The 20,857-nt window shown below is 50.8% G+C and overlaps 2 protein-coding genes across 3 annotated transcripts; one reads left to right on the forward strand and one right to left on the reverse strand.

Annotated features, from left to right (window-relative positions):
- Positions 1-836: 836 nt before the first annotated feature.
- Positions 837-18,345, reverse strand: DNAJC7 (DnaJ heat shock protein family (Hsp40) member C7). The gene is made up of 14 exons (XM_082070809.1): positions 18,198-18,345; positions 8,319-8,407; positions 7,685-7,809; positions 7,477-7,590; positions 6,876-6,950; positions 5,322-5,440; positions 4,782-4,935; positions 4,028-4,192; positions 3,418-3,509; positions 2,601-2,674; positions 2,126-2,272; positions 1,730-1,882; positions 1,516-1,578; positions 837-1,133 (listed from the first exon to the last, which is right to left on the reverse strand). The coding sequence occupies exons 1-14, from the start codon at positions 18,278-18,280 to the stop codon at positions 1,096-1,098; spliced, it is 1,491 nt and encodes a 496-aa protein (XP_081926935.1). The 5' UTR covers positions 18,281-18,345; the 3' UTR covers positions 837-1,095.
- A 56-nt stretch (positions 18,346-18,401) lies between these two features.
- On the forward strand, positions 18,402-20,805 carry NKIRAS2 (NFKB inhibitor interacting Ras like 2). Of its 2 annotated transcripts, XM_082070810.1 has the most exons (4): positions 18,402-18,861; positions 19,393-19,634; positions 20,026-20,185; positions 20,437-20,805. In XM_082070810.1, the coding sequence occupies exons 1-4, from the start codon at positions 18,768-18,770 to the stop codon at positions 20,697-20,699; spliced, it is 759 nt and encodes a 252-aa protein (XP_081926936.1). In that variant the 5' UTR covers positions 18,402-18,767; the 3' UTR covers positions 20,700-20,805. The 2 variants fall into 2 exon arrangements, with proteins under 2 accessions (XP_081926936.1, XP_081926937.1); XM_082070811.1 differs by having other exon boundaries at positions 18,407-18,861; positions 20,026-20,578.
- The last annotated feature ends 52 nt before the right edge of the window (positions 20,806-20,857 follow it).

Genomic DNA, 20,857 nt, shown 5'->3' on the forward strand with positions numbered 1-20,857 from the left:
GGCAGCGGAGTCCTCGCGGTGCGAAGCGAAGCAGCGCTCGCGTTATGGGGCAGAACCCACCGCGCCGCAGCCGCTTCCAGCTCCGTCTGTCCCGACATCATGCGAGAGAAGCGACAGCCGGGAGTTTGCATTCTCTTGCTTCCTACTGGTTGAAAACTACTTCACTGGTTTATCTGTACGGTTCCTGTAAACACGAGGAGAGCAAACGGCGCAACCGCTTCCAGTTATCAACCTGAATATGACTCTGCGTTTCTTCAGAGCTCGTCCACGTCACGGAGCAGTAACATGAAATCAAACATCAAGCTCAACAAAATCAAGTTTTAGCACAAATGTTCAAGTGGATTAATTAAAAAAACCAAACAAACAATGGTGAAGCAGTTCAGCACAGAGCAGGTTCAATATTCCCTTAACAGGACAGTTCACGGGGTGGAAACACAGAGCCCTTGATTCTAGTTGTATCACAGGTAATTCTCACATAAGCTGCTCTTGTAAAACCAAACAAGCATTTCTCCAATACAAAATCGTTCAAAGCTCACACGTTACCATTGAAGTTAATGCCCACGGGTACCGTTCTGGTAAAAAAACAGAAGAAAGAAACACAACTGGCAGGTAAAATGTGATTGTTTGAAACTTGATTGAATCTTGGCAACATCTTCAGAAGATTAAGATAAACTCCGAGTTACTAAAACCCTAAACATGCTGCACTTCGGAGCCAACCAAACCAAACGGGAGAGGATTTCACCCTCTTAAGAGTCCACGTTCCAGGAGGACATGGGCAAGTCCCCGCCGCTCCGGAGCAGCAGCAGCCTGCAAAGCACGGGCCGGCAGAGAGGACCAACAGATTCAAAGCTTTATTTCCTTTTTCTTTTCTTTAATAAATTTAACAATAAAACAAAAAAGTCCCGAGCCTTCCCCTCCCCGAGCTGGTTTCCTCTTCACACACAACAGCACACAAAGCAGAGGTCTCCAACCGAGAGGATCGAAACTGCTCTAAGTACAACGAGACATGATGAAGGAGGGAGTCTAAGTGTGTCCGTATTCGAGGTTAAAACAAGCACATCAGGTATTTGTTGGGTTGGGGTTGGTTGGTTGTTTTTAGCCAAACTGGAAAAAGAAATTTCCAGGCCCAGAAGCTGCAAAAGAAAAGGAAAGGTGTTAGCGCTTTCAAAACGCAGAGACAACGGGGCTGGACGCCAGGCTGGTGCTTGAGTCGAACAAAAGCACTTGAGCACACAGGGAGACGAGGCGAGATCTTCACTGTGGATCTGTGCTGATAATAGCAGAGGCAGATTCACGAGGAGGGAGGTAAAGAGCCCGAAAACACGCACGACCTCTCAAAATTCACTTAATTAAAGGCCTTCAGGAACACGGGCTCCCCCGAGGAGTCGCCGCGGCAGCTCAGCGCCCAGCAAAGCGCTTTGGGAAAGTCGAACGCTCGCCTCAACGCTTTGGGCAACTCGGCTGTGATTTGCGTACTTACGGTTCTAAAGCCGAGCGGTCAACGCTCCCACCTACCTTCAAAACTGAAGCCACCCGGCCCGCCGAAGAAGGCCTTGAAGATATTATTTGCATCGAATTCTAGAGGGGAAGAAAAGGAAGTTGTGAGTTGAAGTGAAACAGCCAGTTATAGTTTCCACAACTTCGAACTTTGCATTTAATTCAGGGCCCAGAAAGCATTTTACAAGCCGAGGAAAAGCTGCAAACAGTCAAGGGTAAAATGACAACGTACCTCCCATGTTCAGCCCATCCTCCTCCAGATCCTGGCCGCTGTCGTACCGGGCCTTCTTCTTGGGATCCGACAGGATGGTGAAGGCTTCACCAACCTCCTTAAACTTCTTCTCCTCCTCCTTCTGTACTTCTGCGCTCGCCCCGCTGTGTCGGTCTAGGAGTACAAATGCAGGAAGAGCTTTTAGTTTGTGCTGTCAATGGAAAATGCTCCACGTTCCCAGCTACCGTCACAGATTAAACTTGTGGGGTTAGAAACTATTTGCCCAGAAATTCCCTCGCTTGTTTGTGTTTCCGCTGTGAGTGACGGCTGCGCAGGGCACGTTCACAGAGCAGGGGGTCCAAACAACGATATGGGGTCCAAACAACGATATGGGGTCCAAAAACTGTCTGTGGGTACCTGGATGATGCATTAGTGCTCTTTTCCTGTAAGCCTTCTTGATCTCGTCTTCAGAGGCGTTTTTGTCAACCCCCAGGATTTTATAGTAGTCTTTCCGTTTGCTCTTTTTCAGCTCCACCTGGGCGTTCTTTAGAAGCTGCTTGTGTTCTAGAAAGAAGCACAAGGAGTGAGGTTACTCTCTCCATTTCATCGCAGGCTACTAAAAAAAGCAAGAGGACAGTTAACAACGAGAAACACGGCCAGATATTCTGAATCTGGTGCGTCGCTTCGGCTACAAGCTGAATTATCTCCTCAGCATGTGGTGCTGGGATTGAGACAGGACATTTCCAAGCGCTCCTTTGTCAGCGTTGTCTTGCTGGGGTTAAAGGTTGCAAGTCAGAGCATATTGTGGGGAAAGATAAAAGGCAAACAAAAGCAACTATGAAGAAAATCTGCAGTTAACTCTTGCACACAACAAGAGTGCCGATACGCTCACCTTTCGTTTTTTCTGTCTGATAAACCTTTTCGTAGTCTCTTACAGCATCTTCGTATTGTTCTGTGTCCATGTAACTGTGGAAAGAAACAGCGGTGGCCAAGGTGTCATTCACGGGAAATGTCAAAAGCGGGTTCAGGCACAAGATCTCTGGGGGGATATGAATTAAGATGCACAGAGGGCGCAGAAAGAGCAGCCACGAGAAGAACCCCCAGAGGGGGCATTTGGAACTTTAACCCAGGGTCACTGGGAGCTCAGACACCTGCTGTTTGTGCGAAATCCTGGCACGGGATCCTGCCCCTGGGGCTCCAAGCAGAGGCCACAATCTCATTTGGCAGCACCAGTTCTGCTTTAACGATCTGATAACGACTTTATCCAGCCGCAGGAACTGATCCCAGGCAGCAGGATTCCAAGGAAGCTGCTGCAGAGTCACACAGCAGCAACGGGGCTTACAAGTGACAATCCTGGCACCTCAGAGGGACGTGAGCCCACCACTGGCGTTCCAGCCTTACTCGTGTGTTAACTACTTACTGTAATTAAGCAATTACTCAGACACAGCTTGAGAATATCACAGAGGATTGTAAATTAAAATGAATGCGCCAGAGGCTGCAATAATTTGGTTCATCTATAAGCTGGGGCTGGACTAGATGACCGCTGAAGGTCCAACCCAAACTATCCTAAGATTCTGTGAAGAGGAATAAAGTCAGGACGCCTTAAGCCAGAACCTTTTATCCAGGTAAGCTTCAGATCCGTTATCCCCATCACCCAGTGCTGTAGGGGGGAGGTTCCTACCCACAAAGTGTCCACAAGGTGCACTTACCATTGTGCCCTCCTCAAGTACGCTTTGATATACGTGTCATCCAGTTTCACCGCGTTCGTGCAGTCGTCTATTGCTTCTTCAAGTTTCCTAAGCTACAAAGACAAGTTCCATGAATCCCAGTCAGAGAAGGAATTCCGCTAAGCAGCGTTATCATTTCAGCAACTGAAAGGTGTAAAGAATCTTGGAAAAGTCTCACAACAGCAAACTTGGAAAGAGCGTCCAGGGGTTTTAAATTAGGTCATGTTTTTTTAGATCAAAACCCCAAGGCAGATCATCTACAAGAAGAATGAGATAAGAAACGATATGTCCTCATTACCGGGAAGGAAACAAATAAAGATGCCTTTCTGCTGATTCGGATAAGGCCAAGCTGCATTCCTCCTCTCCCTCCCACACTGCGCAGCCCGAGTATCTGGGTTTTGTTTCTTCAGGAGTCGACTTTGTTGGCTGTTTGGATCTGATCCAAACATTGTGCAAGCACAGAAACCTGCAGCACTGCAGAGAGCCAGCTGCCCAGCGGCCACATCGCCCTGTGCCTTCCAGAGCCATCTGCCTTTTATAAACTATATAGCGAAGAAGATAAAAGATCGGCTGCCTGGTGACCACGTCTTACCTTTGAATTAACCGTCCCCCGGTTGCAGTAGAGTTTGGCGTTTGTTTTTATGTTATTTGGATCTATTCCTAGTGCCTCTGTGTATAGTTCATGTGCTAATTTGTAGTTTCCTTCTTTGAATGCTTTATTCCCATCTTCTTTCTTCGCTTTAAGTGCTTTGGCATTCTGAAAGGAAACATACGCTGGGTAAGGACATTAGGTAAGTGGTTCAGGGGTACCAAGCACCTTATTTTGCGGGGTGAGGATCCTCAAAAAACTGATATAATTTAGCTTTGGACACCATCACAGGATAGAAAAGTCCCAGCCTTGCTACAGCAGCTGAAAGGAGCTGTGAGCATCTTGCTTTTCACCAAGAAAAGCGCCAGGGAACAGCCAGTGCCAGTTCCATGCATCACCCACATGAACAAGGGCTGCCTGATGTTTGAGGTGAGAACGTGACAGTGAAGTAAACTTAGAGATTTAAAACAAAATAAATGAATGAGCCTGCGCTTCTTGAGAGCTTATACGAGTAAAGAGATTCAAAAAGTCAAAGAACTACAACAGAGTAGAAACGAGGGAAGAAACAACATGAGAGGAACGGTGTTTAAAATGCAAGTCAACCCGGAGGCGCTAATACTGAATCTGAAGGTCTGAAGTTCTTTTAGAACGGACAGACCCAGTTTTATTGCTCCTATGTCTAACCAAGGAACAATGAAGAGCAAAGGGAGGCAGCGCTCAAGGTAATTCTCAGCCCGTTCCCAGCGCCCCGGCTCACCCGGCAGGCGAGACAGGCCTTCTCGTGGTCCGGAGCCATCCTGAGCGCCTGCACGAAGAACTGCACGGCCTTCTCAATGCAGTCCTCGTAATAAAGGCAGAGACCACGCACGTACAGAGCGTCTGCGTTTGTCGAGTCCATCCGTAAGATGTCACTGTAACAGATATATTTAAAAAGTGAAATGTTTCCCTATTCCAATGTCCTTCTGGTCTGCAGAAGCACTGCTCCTCCACTGAGATATTTAGTTATTTTAGCAAGCCCATGGTCCAGATGTGCAAAAAGTATGAGAACTTGCTCAAGCAAGACTGCTGGTTATAAACCAAGTCTAACTCCAGTTTCCCAGTAAGATTCTACGAGAACTTGCTCAAGCGAGACTGCTGGTTATAAACCAAGTCTAACTCCAGTTTCCCAGTCAGATTCATGCACTCTTCCTCATCACCAGCTGCATTAAGGACTCTTTCTTCTTTTATATTCCCTTATTCACTTTGGGTTGTGGAAACAAGCAGCTGTTATTCAAGCTCTAGCCCACCAGACGCTCACCTTGCTACAGACTGTGCTTCTGGGTAGCGACCCAATAGCGCTAAACATTCAGCCTTGAGGATTTTGAATCGGTGACAGGCAGGAGCAAACTCCAAAGCGCGGTCCATGCAAAATACAACCTGGCGTGGGAGAAAACACAACCGTGAGCAAAGCAAACAGCCAAAGGCCTCATTTGAAAGGCCGCACCACTGCCACGTTTGAGATTTCAAATTTGCCTTCAAAGAGGAGCATAAATGCGCCGGCGCCTGCTTCTCCTGCTGCTGCAGACGTATTTCTTTAGAACATTTCCCTTGTGTACAGGTTTCTTGTTTTGGTTTTTAAAGGGCTTTGTGTACCAAGGTCTGTGGCATCTATGTTACCATGATACAGCACTACACAAGATTCCAGGGACACTTGTAGAAGGTCCAACCTTTAACTCTTCTGAAATTGTAGGCCCTAAAGACAAAGCCAAGGAAGACAATTCCGCCCCTGTTTTCTGCATTGTGAAGCCATGTGGGAAGGACAGAAATTCAACAGAGTGAGACAGTTTGGACACAAAAAAGCACAGTGCAGGGCCTGATCTGCCACTGCTCTGCCTGCCATGAGCTCATGGTCCTGTCCATCTCTGCCCCGCTGGCAGGGACATCTGCAGGAGAACAGGGTCATTGTTCCCCAGGTTCATCTGCTTCCCCGGCCCGTGCCGTCACCATCGCCCGCTGGGGGAAGCGCTGGGCTCCAGACCGAGAAGCCGAGGGCTCTGGGGTGAGAAGGAGCCGGAGCAGCTCTCCAGAAACAAAGCTGACATCTCATTCAGGCCTCCCCGCTGAACTGAGACGGGAGGAGGGGAGGGACAGATGCAAAAAGCCCAGAACATGCAACCCAGGCAGGGTAATTCCTGACTGACCACCCATCCCATCTGCTCTTCATAACCAGGGGGTACAAAGCTGGCATTTACCCTTCCAAAAATCTTGAGTTTAGCCTACGAGTGTGGACAATCTCCTTTCTGGGCCAAACTTGGGCCTTACATGCACCCACTGAACAGAGACAGTTGCATGAGAAGCGTTTGGTGCTTCCACATCTCATGCTGCCATTTCTCGTTCTATCAGGTCAGCACCAGCTGCACCCCCAACAGCCTTGGGAAGAAAGATTTGGAAACAGCAAACGGAGAACGACCCTCGCTCGAATAATACTGAGACACAAAGTGCCTTTTTTAACTAAATACTTGAGGAAGAAGAATCCTGGATATGCATTTTAGGAGCAAAGTGTGATCGAATGCTGCTGACAAATCCGTATCAAACAGCTCATTCATGGTTCCACTCACCCTGCACAGCAAAGAACGACAGAGGATATTCAGCCTCTGAATATACCCTCTGAATTTTCCATTCGTTCAGTGCTAAGAGAGCAGGAGCTCTGCCATTTTCACAATTACTGCTCTGCTCCCACAGCATGTTGTGCAGCACCTCCCATTACAGCCCAGCTCATGTTAGGTGGGGAATTAGACACACATCTGGTTGAAACGGCCGGGTGAAGTACGTCCGTTCACAACGCTACAGGAAACAACTAAGTTAATCTCACCTTCCTGAAATCCCGCTTCTCAAAATCCACTTCAGCTATTTTTTCATATTCAAGCACAGTACTGGCGTTCTTCAGCTGGAAGACAGAACACAGCGAGCGTTGAGGGACAGTCGCTGCTCTCAAACACCATCAAGCAGCATTTAAGCAGCCAACCCCTAAAGTGTCGGAGCAAAAGCTACGGCAGACCGTGAAACAGTGATGCAGATGCCATCAATACTTTTGCCAGCATTAAAATCAGTTTGAAATCGCGTGACCTAACTGGTATCCCAGGAAAATGTCCCCCTGTGAACAAGATATAAAAGTGGAAGCAGCCGTCTACGTGTTGCATCCCTCATTTCTGAGCTCCCTTACTACCATTCACCATTTCTCCTCTGGAGCGCTGGGTGAAAAATGAGCTTAGTCTCAGGCTTTTCTGCTCAGAAACCTGGCAGTCTACTGAAAAACAGACATAGACTCTTTGAGCGCGCCTCATTTTTCCCCGTTATCTCACACACAAACAGGTATTACTAACAACGGCTGTGATTCCAGCTGGCAAATTCAAAGCGAGTTCCTTTTGACAGCCTCACCTACTGGGAATATTTACATTTGAAGCAGCTCTTACCTCCTGCTGCGCCTGGGTATTCTTATGATCCAGTTCTAGAACTCGTTGGAAGCAGCGGCTGGCAGCCATGGCATTCCCTAGGGAAAGGTGGCACTTCCCTTCCCGTAAATGGCCCTGAGAAGACAGGTAAAAGGGAGCTGCAAGAGCTGCAACAGGCGGAGCCGAGGGTATTTAGACACAAAGAAGAATGATAATGTTTTCCACATACCCTGACAAATCTGTCATCCAACCTGACGGACTGCTGAGCGTCACCCAGGGCTTCTCGGAACCTCCCCAACATCATGAGGGTGGCAGCTCTGTTACCGTAATAACTGGCATTATTAGGACAGGTATCTGGAGAAGATGGAAGAGCACTCGCTGTTAGTGTCACGCAAGCAACTATACAACTTGTACAACATATTAAAAAGCCACAGTTGGATTCAAAAAATCCCATTCCCTCTCAATTTAAAATGTGTCACCAGAGGGGCTTAAGATGACGCATGCTGGTCAAACGGGTGTTTTGAGCCACAAGTCGTAAAGCTATTGCTCCCTGCACTATACACAGGAATAAACTCATAGAGAACAAAAATGCGGGGTGTCCAGGCTGCTGCTGAGCGTGCATTAGAGGGGAGGCTGGATTGGTTTCATGTGCAGAATATCTTGGCTGGAGGAGAAACAAAGAACTGCTGCAATCCCCCACGCTGGCACTGCCTCGTGTTATCAATCTGCTGCAATTCTGCAAGGTAATCGAAGTTTTTATCCAGCGTGTGCTGTTAGAAACCCTGCTGGTGTATTTTAAATCAGTAACCAGCTTTGATTTTTAAATACTGTATTCGGCAAATATTGTCACCCCCTCTTCTCACCTATGGCTTTTGTGTAATAGTTGTACGCTTCGTTGTAATCTTTCTTGGCATAGTATGCGTTTCCTTGCTCCTTGAATGATTCTGCTTCCCTGAAAGGAAGGAAAACACCACATTTTAAGAGGAACTGAGCATCGGAAAATACTCTGACCGTGACCAGGTCCCGCAGCAATCACAGTATAACTCTTCAGTGCTCCAAAATGCTTGTAGCTGGTGGCGTGTACGCTGACCATGGGAAAACATCGCACCGCATCTCCTGGATCTCAGATCCTTCATCACTTCACCAGGGCCATGGACAGGGGTACTCTGAGATATCACCTACCCAAACAGTGCAGGAACTCACACCAAAGCCACCTCTGAGCACCTTCTCTTCAGTCTCAGATGCATTTGCTGCTTAGTTCAGCAAAATTCACTATGGTTAAGCAAAGCAGGCTGTTGGCGAGCGCCGCAGCAGCTCAGCAGTCGGAGGCACGAACAGAGCGCTGTCTCTTTCCAAAGCAGCCCCACATACTCGAGAAACAGAGCCAGGAACAATTTCTACATTCAAAAGAGAGCTAAATCAAGGAGAACTACGGGTGCAAGGAGAAGCTTGGCACTGCCTTGGCAACAGGTCTAGAAATAGTCCTCACACCCAGGAGCAGGCATTTGCAGAGACACTTTAGGACATTTAAAAAGATACAACATATGGTTTAAAGCAGCATCCCTTAAACTCTTGAAAGCAACGTTTCCCCTGAAGAAAATGAAACACTTCTCTCCTCTCCCATCTACCTTCACCATTTTAGATATGCAGTCTGAGAAGCAACTTGTACCATAGTGATGAAGTTTAATTCAGCTTCACTTAATTCAATTGAGTGATTTAATCCACTTGCCTCACCTCCTAGACTGTTTAACATGTAAAAGCGATGAGGCCAACTCAAAACCAGCATCATCCCACTCCAAGATACAGCACTCAAGACCTGCATTGTGCTTTCGGGACCTCGCTGCTGCAGCCGGAGCAACAGACGCCGTCTGTCCACTCTCCAGAGCACTCGCACAACCACAACTCCACACAAAGACAAATTCTAAGCAGCCGAACAAAGACCAGCTCAGGCTCCATCCTCCACGTCCCACCAGCGACATCTACGAGCCCCGGCTACTCTTTCCTTCAACAACTCGCAATTTTCTGCTGGAGCAGCCCGGCCGCGGGATCTGACCATATCACAGGCGCTACGGTTGAAATTGGTTATGATGGGTCACGGTGCTCCTCTTGGGTGATGGCCAACCGCTCCCAACGGAGCCTTTGCCGAAGCAGAAGCCAAGGAAGCTAAAGTAGCTCGTGACACCCCAGCCTGCCAGAGCAGAGCGGCACTCGTGGATGCAAACGTGGGTCAGTTCCAGGCTGCGCTGAAACATTGGGCTTCAGCATTTTCTGGAGAGAAGGATCTAGAAGTGAAGGTGTCTCTTTGCGCCACTTGCTGCAGAGAAACTATTTACATGGTAAGTCGCGGTAAAAATGAAGCAAACCAAATAAGAGAACACAGGGCTAGAGAGTGAAGAGTCACAGGACTTTCATGAATCACATTGTTAATAACCTAACGGGATAGAAGTTGTGCGTCTCCACTGAAAGCTGTAGCTACGACACATTCAAAGAGTGGAAAATGGGCTCTTACTATAGAGAACATACTGTTAGAATGTACCGTAGTGAGAAGCTGCTTTCATAGAATCTTTTCGGTTGGAAAAGCGCCTCAAGATCATGGAGTCCAACCGTTCCCCCACCCCTGGTGCTGCCCCATGTCCTGAGAACCTCATGTCCGTCTGTCCAGCCCTCCAGGGATGGTGACTCCAGCACTGCCCTGGGCAGCCTGTTCCAATGCCCCACAGCCCTTTGGGGAAGAAATTGTTCCCACATCCAACCTCAACCTCCCCTGGCGCAATTTGAGGCCGTTTCCTCTGCTCCTGGCGCTTGTTCCTGGGGAGCAGAGCCCGACCCCCCTGGCTCCAAGCTCCTTTCAGGCAGTTGCAGAGTGATAAGTAAATAAAATAAAACCAAAGGGAAGACTGCTGACAAGCCCTGAGTTCCAGCAAGGTGCCGAATCCAAGATCTGATCTGGTACAAGTTGACCATGACTTTGTATGTTTGTTTTGGAAGGACCCTCGTGAACGAGAGCGATGTTCCGCAAGCCTACTAGAAAAGAACAAAGGGAATTGTGTTGAAACAAGTTCACATGTTTTGAGCCTTGTTCGGGCTTCCATTGGCCATTCCCACACAACCGCCTCATGCAAAGGGTTGTTTGCACTGAACCAGCCCAGTTTTGCCAGCTGGCAAAACAATAGACACAGGGAGCTGCCATGGGCTCCTCACTTTCATTTTGAACCTTTGCTGTCGGCAATGGACAAGATGCTGTAACTCCGCTGGAGTCAAAAAATGGGAAGAACACACCAGCACATTGGCGTGTTTATTTGAAATAGGATGAATAAGTAAAGGGGTGGCAAAGAAAAGGGTCAGCACACGCACCCCACTGCCTTGGAGGATCCATCGCAGCTCCCAGGCTCAGCTCATCCCTGCTGCACTGCCAGAGAGTTATGAATGTGGCTGGTTAAGATGGGAAAGTGCCGATACCTCCGTATCTCCTTCCCACCAGGATGTTGAGCATCAGCACAGCATCACTCCGCATTCCTTCTTCTCGAGGGCCAAAAGACCCCAAAATTATTATATGCCTGTTGGACACCCCGACTGCCAACAAACTGCTGGGAAAAGAGAGAAAGAAAACAGACACATGGCAAACCCAACTTCCCTGAAGCACCGGGACCCTGAGAAAACAGGCAAACACAAAAATGACTGTTTTCTACTCTCTTTTTTATTGGTCCATTTTCCTTTTAAGCGTTTACTTTAACACAGATTGATGTATCAACAAGTCCCAGCGCCTCGGAAAACGCTACAAGAAAGGAAGCGCGCAGGTGTTTCTATCGCTCACATGGCTTTAAAGATTGTAAAAGAAAAAGCAAATTGCCTCCAAAGCACGAAGGCAAAGACGGTTGCTGGAAATGCGAGACTTGTGGTCTGAGATCCTAGACACAGAGCAGAAGCATCTCCCCGCGGTCGTGCTCCACTGACACAGAAAGCACACAGAGAAAACAGCTCTTGTTTACCATGGCCTCTGGTTATAACAAGAAAAAAAATGCAGATCTCCTGATATCACTGGTAATTGTTTCAATCCAAACAGATGCTGCAGCCTGAATGAGCTCATTCTGCATCTCGCACTGATGTAGGCTGCATTCCCCACTTGCTACTTTTGAAACCGAAGAAGAATCGTGCTTTGCTAAAAATACGATCTGGGCTGAATGGATCCCTTTGTGAGGGAGCTCGGGGTCTTCTCAGGGCCTCTCCACGCTGGATGCAGAAGATGGGGAAGAGTTGCACCAAGGATGTCGGGAAGAGGCTTGTCTTTCATTGCGTGTGCAGCCCAGGCTCACGGGGAGGGACTGTTTGGAGGAACTCTCTCCTTGCAAGCTAATCATTTTGGGTTTGCTCTTTTATAACATTTGGTGGGACCCCTAATGCTCCAAGTGCTCTGTGCTCTGTCACATGAGAGGACCTGCCACCAATACAAGCAGCAGCCGGGTGTTCTGCTGCTCCCCTCGCGGCCCAGGGATGCGGTACAAGGAGCTCCCTGCCTGCATGGTGGGAGCAGGAACCATCACAAAGCTCCATCTGTTCCCCATGGAACACTCAGCCCCTGCTCCATCCCTCTGCTCCCTGTGGAACGCTCAGCCCCTGCTCCATCCCTCTGCTCCCCGTGGAACGCTCAGCCCCTGCTCCATCCCTCTGCTCCCCATGGAACGCTCAGCCCCTGCTCCATCCCTCTGCTCCCCGTGGAACGCTCAGCCCCTGCTCCATCCCTCTGCTCCCAGTGGAACGCTCAGCCCCTGCTCCATCCCTCTGCTCCCTGTGGAACGCTCAGCCCCTGCTCCATCCCTCTGCTCCCCACAGAACGCTCAGCCCCTGCTCCATCCCTCTGCTCCCCACGGAACGCTCAGCCCCTGCTCCATCCCTCTGCTCCCCACAGAACGCTCAGCCCCTGCTCCATCCCTCTGCTCCCTGTGGAACGCTCAGCCCCTGCTCCATCCCTCTGCTCCCTGTGGAACGCTCAGCCCCTGCTCCATCCCTCTGCTCCCTGTGGAACGCTCAGCCCCTGCTCCATCCCTCTGCTCCCCACGGAACGCTCAGCCCCTGCTCCATCCCTCTGCTCCCCACAGAACGCTCAGCCCCTGCTCCATCCCTCTGCTCCCCACAGAACGCTCAGCCCCTGCTCCATCCCAGAACAGCCGTGCTGTGAGGAGCTGCCATCCCGCGCACCGCTGACACAATCCCACGTTTGCCTAAAAACTTCTGCCTCCTCCTCCTCGGAGCTTCCACACGCTGCCCCGCTCCAGCGCCGATCCTGGTTTCCACCCCTCCTACTCCAGCTCCTAACCAGATATACACACCTCCTTATCTAAATCATCAAAAAACTTGTGGGAATGGCCCAAATGGCAGCTCTGAGGTCTAGGGGTGGGGGCACAGATGCTGCACGCACAGGGACGGGTGCTCAAAGCAATACTGCTGTTAGGGACCAGACCGCCTGAGCTTACCCAGCGACAGAAATCCAGCATTAAAGCAGGTGGCGGACTTGCTCTCTCGACCCTCACTCCTACTTCATTTCCTGCCTCCATTACGAAACAGGGACAAAAAAAAAGAAAAGAGAAATGTAGGATTTAAAGAAGGCTCCAAAATCCAGTCCTGGCCAAGCAATCTTTTTTTGGGATGCTCTGAAAAAAAGGACATACCTGCCTTTACCAAGCAAGTCTTGCAGAGGCTTTTTCTTTAACAGGATACGGTGCCTTTATCCAGCATTTTTTTTTGGTTGAAATCCAGTCTAGATTCTCAGCTGTCAGATGTTACTCAGCTGCTTGGGTAAAATAAGTTGGGTGATCTCAATACAGTTTACAGCAGGCAGATGTCTAGAGCTTAAAATTAGCTGTCGTGTTTGCCACTGGACATACTGTACCCTCCCCTCCTTTCTTCCAGGACTGGAAGAGAAGTCAAACACTACACGGGCCACAGAGCTACACAGGGTGTTACTACCCTCATGCTTTAGAAACCCTGCCTCCAGGTTGGGTTTTACACTCTGCAAGGGAATAAATCTCTATATATGTATAATCTCCCAACAGTAGTGCTTGTGTTTTCTGTCTCTGGAGTGGAAAAGAACATAAGATCACATATAACACATACTGAGATCACCCTATGCAGCCAGGCAGCATCACCTGACCCTATTGTTGGCCAAAAAGGCCACCAGCATCCTGGCTGGTACCAGCACTGGTGTGGCCAGCAGGCCCAGGGCAGTGACCGTCCCTGTGCTGGGACCTGGGGAGGCCAAACCTCAAATCCTGGGGGCAGTTCTGGGCCCCTCAGGAAAAGAAAGACCTTGAGGTGCTGGAGCAAGTGGAGAGAAGGGAACGGAGCTGGTGAGGGGCTGGAGCACAAGGGTGATGGAGCGGCTGAGGGAGCTGGGGGGTTCAGCGAGGAAACGGCTTCAAGTTGCGTCAGGGGAGGTTGAGGTTGGATCTGGGAACAATTTCTTCCCCAAAGGGCTGTGGGGCATTGAACAGGCTGCCCAGGGCAGTGCTGGAGTCACCATCCCTGGAGGGCTGGACAGACGGAGATGAGGTTCTCAGGACATGGGGCAGTGCCAGGGGTGGGGGAACAGTTGGACTCAATCTTGAGGGGCTTTTCCAACCAAAATGATTCGGTGATTCTACTGCAGAAGAGACCAAACGGACACAGAGCAGCACAGAAAGCCGCTCCCTGCACATCAGCACCCCCCACCGAACAGCCAGCGGGGTTACCGCCAGCTGCAAGAGAGGAACAGACGGGACATTTACTCACAGCACGCCCAAAGCAGGGCAACAGCGAGCCTGCACGTGCAAGTATCTGCACGGATAGTCTAAAGACTCCGCAACCGAAATACAAAAGCAAAAGTCTGCTGCAAGAGCAGACAACAGCAACATAACCGACATTTAATACAGAAGGCACACAAACCCCCACGCTATCCTACATACACGCCCCACAACATTCCCAGTACCTGAGGGCAAACGCAAACGTGGAAAGACCAAAAGTCACAAGAACCAAAACGCACCACAAAAATCAAAGAAATGAACCCAATCCCTCCCTGCAGCTCTGAGAACAAACAGCCCAACGAGCCCTGACATTTAATTGTGCAGCTGGGTAACACACGTCGGGCGCAGAGCTCAGTATTAACCTGGTTCGTAATGATGGCGCGATCATTTCTGGCAGGGTCACATCATCACCATCATGAGAACCCATGGAAGGCTCTAGAACCAGCCCAAGACTCTTTTTTTCCCCACAGAGGCCTAAATTAAGCCAGCTGTAAGAATTAGATGGTAAAACTGCACCTACGAGATAGTTCACCCTAGAAATGCACATTTTGTATTAAAGAAAAAGGTTGGAATTGTAAGTACTGACCATCTTATCATACCGGATAAAGTCACAACCTAATTCAGAGCATTCAAACCCTCTCTAAATATACGGGAAAGCAAACAACTACGCAAACAGCTTCTGCTGGTCCTTGTATTATCACAAGATCATAAAGTAATTACGTATTAGTAAACCAGGCTGAATTTACAGCCTGGGAAAGTCAAGTGGCCATTTGCAAGCAGAACAGGAATAGTAGAACATTCTTTATGTGCCCCTACAGCCGACGAATCCCCTCCCCACAGAACTCCCCGTGAAATAAGCCAAGAAATGTCATTTATTCAGGAGGAGCCTGATCAAGATATAACTAATTTCATGCAAAACAGCAGCAGAAAGATTCTTGCTACTCACCAGCACCTGAAAACCTCCAGGCAACATCTGTCAAACTAATGAGGGACCCGAAGTCAGGCAAGGTCTGAAACCTCCTTGACTTCTGCACAATTTCCTTTGTGTGGCACATTACTAAGGTTAACAATCATTCCTATTGAGGCATCAACAATCTGAAGTCTGCAGCAAAAACACTGTAAAAACAACAGTCTGGGCAGATCATTTTATAATGCTATTTTCCGGGTGAGTTGAGATATTTATTTTTAAGAGGCTTCCGCATCCTCCAGTGCCGAAGAATGAGGAGAAAGATCCAGCCTTACGCTGGCACATCAGACCGGACCTGGAATTGCTGGGAGGATGACAAGGAAATTCTCCCTGGCAAAACTCCAGCGACCCCAAACTCACAGACCAGCCCGGCAAAGGGGTTTAGAAACCTTTCACATTCATTTAAGAAAAAAATACAATACAATAAAATGAAGTGACTTTTTGGGGGTGGTCTGGCCCTGCTCATCAGCTGCTTCCCAGCAGAACTGGCAGGAACAGCACCACTGCCCAGCAGATAAAATTAACGCAATTACATCAACCTTTTTCCATAAGGACCCCCACAATTTATGCAGCAGCAGACGATAATTATCCTGTGACCGCACGCTATTCCTGGCCCTCCAACAAGCTGTGAGTGAGCCGTTCGGCATCTTTTCAGCTGTTTCCGTGCATTAGTTACGATCGTTCTGAAATTCAGATCTCCGCTTCTGCTAATTTCCTCGTTTTTATTAAGCCACAGCAAACAGAATGATGCATTTAGACAAAGGTGAGTCTGCAAGCAAAGCATCGGTATCTCATCACATTGTAATTCCTAAACAGAAGAACATGGAAACCCTTGATGCTGACTTGGAGCAACCATTCAGAAAAGATTTTCCCTTCTTTTTGCCGGTTTTGCTACCAGAAGCCAGCACAGACACACCACAGGGCTGCACTAAAGCAGATTCATGTGTAAGGCTGTGCTCTTTCATGCAGAATGGCTGCACAGCCCTTACATGGTTCAAGGTCTTTTACAATCATTAACATCTAGTTAAGCCTCCAACTACTCTCCCTAATCAGTGACTACCACCCTAATTTACCTTAGATCAACAAGCCACAGAGCTTAAGCAATTTATGTAAACCAGGAAGGGCCAAAGGAGAGCAGAGGACCCCAAGAAAGGGGGAGAAGAAAGGCACGAGTTTGTCAGGCCAGCACTTTTGAGCAACCAAAAAGAACTTTGGAAGCAGAAGAATCATCTACCCACACATTTCTCTATTAGCAAGATAGAGGAGTAACATCCCCAACACCACCAAAAAGGGAGCCATTGTGAAAGTATCTAACAAAAGCACTTCATGGTAATAACTATGAATGATGGCACTGGCCTTATGACACCGATAAAAACCCAGATCGCATCTGTTCTTCCCAGCTGAGCCTTCCCCTCGGGGCAGGGCGAGCACTGAGCGCTGCCCATGAGTTCTTCTACTTCTGCACCTGCTCAGCCTCTCTCAAGATCATCCTTTTCCTGCCTGGTTTCCTGCGCCCATCGCTCCTGCGGTGGAACTTGGGAAGGAGGAAGAAAGGGCCACCCCAGAGGTCACCACCAGAAGCCAACGGTGCCTTCAGCGCGGTTTTTACATCCGGATGCTTTTAAGGTTTCAAACGCCAGATTTAATTAGCCCAGGGGAAGGAATGACTTACCCATCAACAGGGCTTTCCCAACTTTACAAGCCATGTAATTTGTCAGGTACTCTACGCATAACAACCAGGCGCCTCTTCAGCAACGACTAATTTAACTCCTTAGAATGACATCACCAGGAAGGCAGATCCTCGAGCCTTTAATTCCTGACAGGAAACGAGCAGCACAAAACACCTCAGGCCACCAATATTATTTTGAAAATACCATTCCTCAGAGGCCACTTTCAGTTTTGTTTCCTCCTTTTAATTCCATCCATTTTAATTCCATCCCATTTCTAGAGCAATTGCCTCACCTTCTACAGAAATAGTTCTCTCCTCCCCAGCTCCCCAGGCAATAACCAACCGCCAGCATTAGATGCTGCAGAACCAGCGGAGTCTCCCAGAATTGGGCCTTCCCATCTCTCCACTGCTCAGCTGCTGCCGGGAACCTGCTCTCTCACTCTTGAGAAGAAAATCTGCAAGAAAGGTCGGGATTCCCACCACCCCCCGCCTCAGACAACACTACTCCCCGGGCAAGGTGCACCAGGCCACCTCAGAAACAAACCAGTTACTGAAATGTGAAGAAGCTCTTTAACTACAGTAACATTTTCAGAGCGTGACTCTGCCCAAAGCGATGCCGGCGACTGGTTTTTTCTCCCTTATCCACAGCAAGGCAGGACAAAAAGTAAAAATTGCTGCGCACAGATTTCAAATGGGAACAGGGAGAAGGGAACTGGGGATGATGAAGCAGCAAAGAGCACCCAGACCTTGGGGTTTGACGCTTCCCTTTAACCCCACAGCTCAGTCCTTCCCTCCTCGTCCTCAGCGATGGCAGAAATTCTCTTCAGGAACAGGCCTCGAGGCAGAAAGGGTGTTATTTCTATTTCTAGGACACCCAAACTCGAGCTGACCGGAGACTCCGCCACAGGGCGCGTGTTCTGCTCCCGCTGCACAGGGGCGCCGGGGGATTTCACACGGGACAAGCAGCCGAGACACAGCCCAAAATAACGGCACCAACCGGCTGCCCCGGGCTGGGGGCGCCCCCGGGAGCCCCGGCTGGGCCCTGCCCGAAGGAAAAGGCCTTTCCCGGGGCTCCCCGGGCCCCGCCGGGGCTGTGGGTGCAGCCGGTGCCGCTGCCCCCGCGGAGGAGCCCGGAGGGGCCGAGGGGCGGCCAAGCACCGGCGGCTCCCCCACCGCAAGGGCCACGGACCCGCCGCCCCAGCCTCCCCGCTGCCCGCAGCCCAGGGCCGCTCCCGGTTTCTCTAAGCAGAGAGCCCGGCCCGCCCGCCGGGACAGCGGCCGCCCCCTCCCTGCCCGGCGGGGCGCTGCCGGCCGGCGGCAGCAGCTTTACCTCCGCGCCTCCTCATCGCTCTCGGGCTCGCCGGGTCCCTCGGGCGCCGCCATGATCACATCGCACTCGGGCGCCGCCGCCATCTTACCGCCGGGCCGGGCTGAGGGGCGGGGCGGGCGCGGCGCCGGAAGGGGCGGAGTTTCCGCTGACAACGGCGGCGGCGCGCGGGGCTGGCGGGAGTGGCTTCGGGGCGGGACCGAACCGCACCGGAGCGGACCGCCCACTATGGGGAGGCAGCGAACGGCACCGGGCAGCCGCTGGAGGCACCGGGCACCGGGCACCGCGCAGGAGCACCGGGGAGGGGTCTCGCCTCTCCTCGCCTCTCACTCGCTGTGGCCGCAGTCTGGGTTTCCCGGCAGGCTCTGGTCCGCCCGCCCGCAGGGGGGCGCTGTGAGCTGCCGGGCCTCGCCCCGCCCGTTCCGCCGCCGCCGCGCAGCTGAGGCCGCACCGGCGCCTCGGCCCCGCATCGCTCCGCAGGGCCGGGGCCTGCGGGCTGGGCCGCCGCTGTCCCCTCGGGCCTTTGGCCGCGCCCGGGCTGTGTGGGCCCGCAGCGGCCGCGGCTGAGGCAGCATGGGCAAGAGCTGCAAGGTGGTTGTGTGCGGCCAGGCCTCCGTCGGGAAAACGTCCATCCTGGAGCAGCTGCTCTACGGGAACCATGTGGTTGGTGAGTTGGGGATGGGAGCGGGAGCTCAGGGTGCAGCCGGAGGCCCCGAAAAATGCAGCTGGGGCGGAGAGACTGGGTGATCCTGAGAGTCTTTTCAACAAAGATGATTGTATGAAAGCAGCGTCTCACTACAGTACATTCCAACAGTGCGGCCTCTATAGTAAGAGCCCGTTTTCCACTCTTTGAATGTGTCGTAGCTACAGCTTTCAGTGAAAATGCTCAACTTCTATCCTGTTAGGTTATTAACAATGTGATTCATGAAAGACAAAAGTCTTTCCTTTCTCTGGGCGAAACCCCGTCCTGTAACCTGCCCAAAGCTGCGCCTAATTTTTGAGAATAAAAGCGTACAGAAATGTGGAAGTGGATCATTTGCATTACACTTTCTGTTATAGACAAACCTATATTTTTAAAGCGAAAGGTTCTCTCTGTGTATAGTACGTGACAGCCTGAAGACTGCGCTGCCCCAGTTTGTGTTGTGCCAGGGCCAGCTCCCTGGCCATGGTCCCCATGTGTCCCCTGCGTCTCTGGCAGGCTCCGAGATGATCGAGACCCAGGAGGACATTTACGTGGGCTCCATCGAGACGGACCGAGGGGTGCGCGAGCAGGTGCGCTTCTACGACACGCGGGGCCTGCGGGACGGCATGGAGCTCCCCAAGCACTGCTTCTCCTGCACGGACGGCTACGTGCTGGTCTACAGCACGGACAGCAAGGAGTCCTTCAAGCGCGTGGAGCTCCTCAAGAAGGAGATTGACAAGTCCAAAGACAAGAAAGAGGTGCGTACCCCAGAGGAAAGCAGCTGTAGAGTGGGACCTGCTTCCCTTGTTCAGCTTCTCACCTAGAGAGTCTTTTCTGTAGCTTGTCACGAGATGGGGACGGGGTCCCTGTTTTCTAAGACTCTCCATTGTAACCGGCTGCTGTCCTGGGATATGTTCTGCGTGTGCAAATGTTCAAAAGACTCCTCCACTTTGGGGCTGGTTTGAGACACACTGACACAAACAGGAGAAGAAGCTGCTAGAAGGGAGCACTGGGAGATGTTGTGCTTTAAAAAGTCTTAGTGCTGAGTGGGAATCAGCTGCAGGACTGGGCTGGGCATGGAGGGTCTGGCAGAGCCAGCTCTGCATTGGGTCCCCTCAGGGATTCTTCCCACCTTTTCTTTTTGAACAGGTCACCATCGTGGTTTTGGGGAACAAGTGTGACCTGCAGGAGCAGCGCCGGGTGGACCACGACGCAGCCCAGCACTGGGCCAAGGGCGAGAAGGTGAAGCTGTGGGAGGTGTCGGTGGCCGACCGGCGCACGCTGATCGAGCCCTTCATCTACCTGGCCAGTAAGATGACACAGCCGCAAAGCAAGTCTGCTTTTCCCTTGAGTCGCAAGAACAAGGGCAGCGGATCCATGGATGGCTGAACCTTGTTTTCCCTTCTGTTGCCACCTCCTCTCCCTCACCTCCCTGCTTCCCTTGCACATACCTCCTGCTGAGCCTGTTTGGTGTCACCAAGCTGGCGGGAAGGTGACACAAGGAACGGGTGTCCTGGGGATGGTTTTTGAGGGTGAGAGAGGTGACCCGTGTCCCTGCAGTGGCACAGGGACGGCTCTTCTCACCGCCCAGCCCCTGCAGATGTTGGAGGAGCTCCAGGAACGGCGGCACTCGCCCAGGGCACGGAGCCGTCCCCCTGCGCTGCGGCGCGGGGCTCGCCAGCAGGTGGGGATCAGCTCCAGGGCTGAGCGCAGCCAGGCCGGAGGAAACAAAGCCCTCTCTCTTTGTGCTGACTCAGAACCACCACAAGACAAAGGGGAAGGTGGCCCAGTTCTACCCAGAGAAACGTGTTGCCTTCAGCTAGTCTGGATCTAGGAAAAGAAAAGTGGCAAGAAAGTTCTGGCTTGTTTATATTTGTTCCTTTTATTTACTGAGTAACACAATAAAGCAATGAGATTTGATTATCAAAATATTTTCCTTTTTTTTTTTTTTTTTCCCCAACAGTTATAGTACATCAAAAAA

Source organism: Streptopelia decaocto, assembly GCF_964273445.1.
Source record: "Streptopelia decaocto genome assembly, chromosome: 22".
Taxonomy (NCBI): Eukaryota; Metazoa; Chordata; class Aves; order Columbiformes; family Columbidae; genus Streptopelia; species Streptopelia decaocto.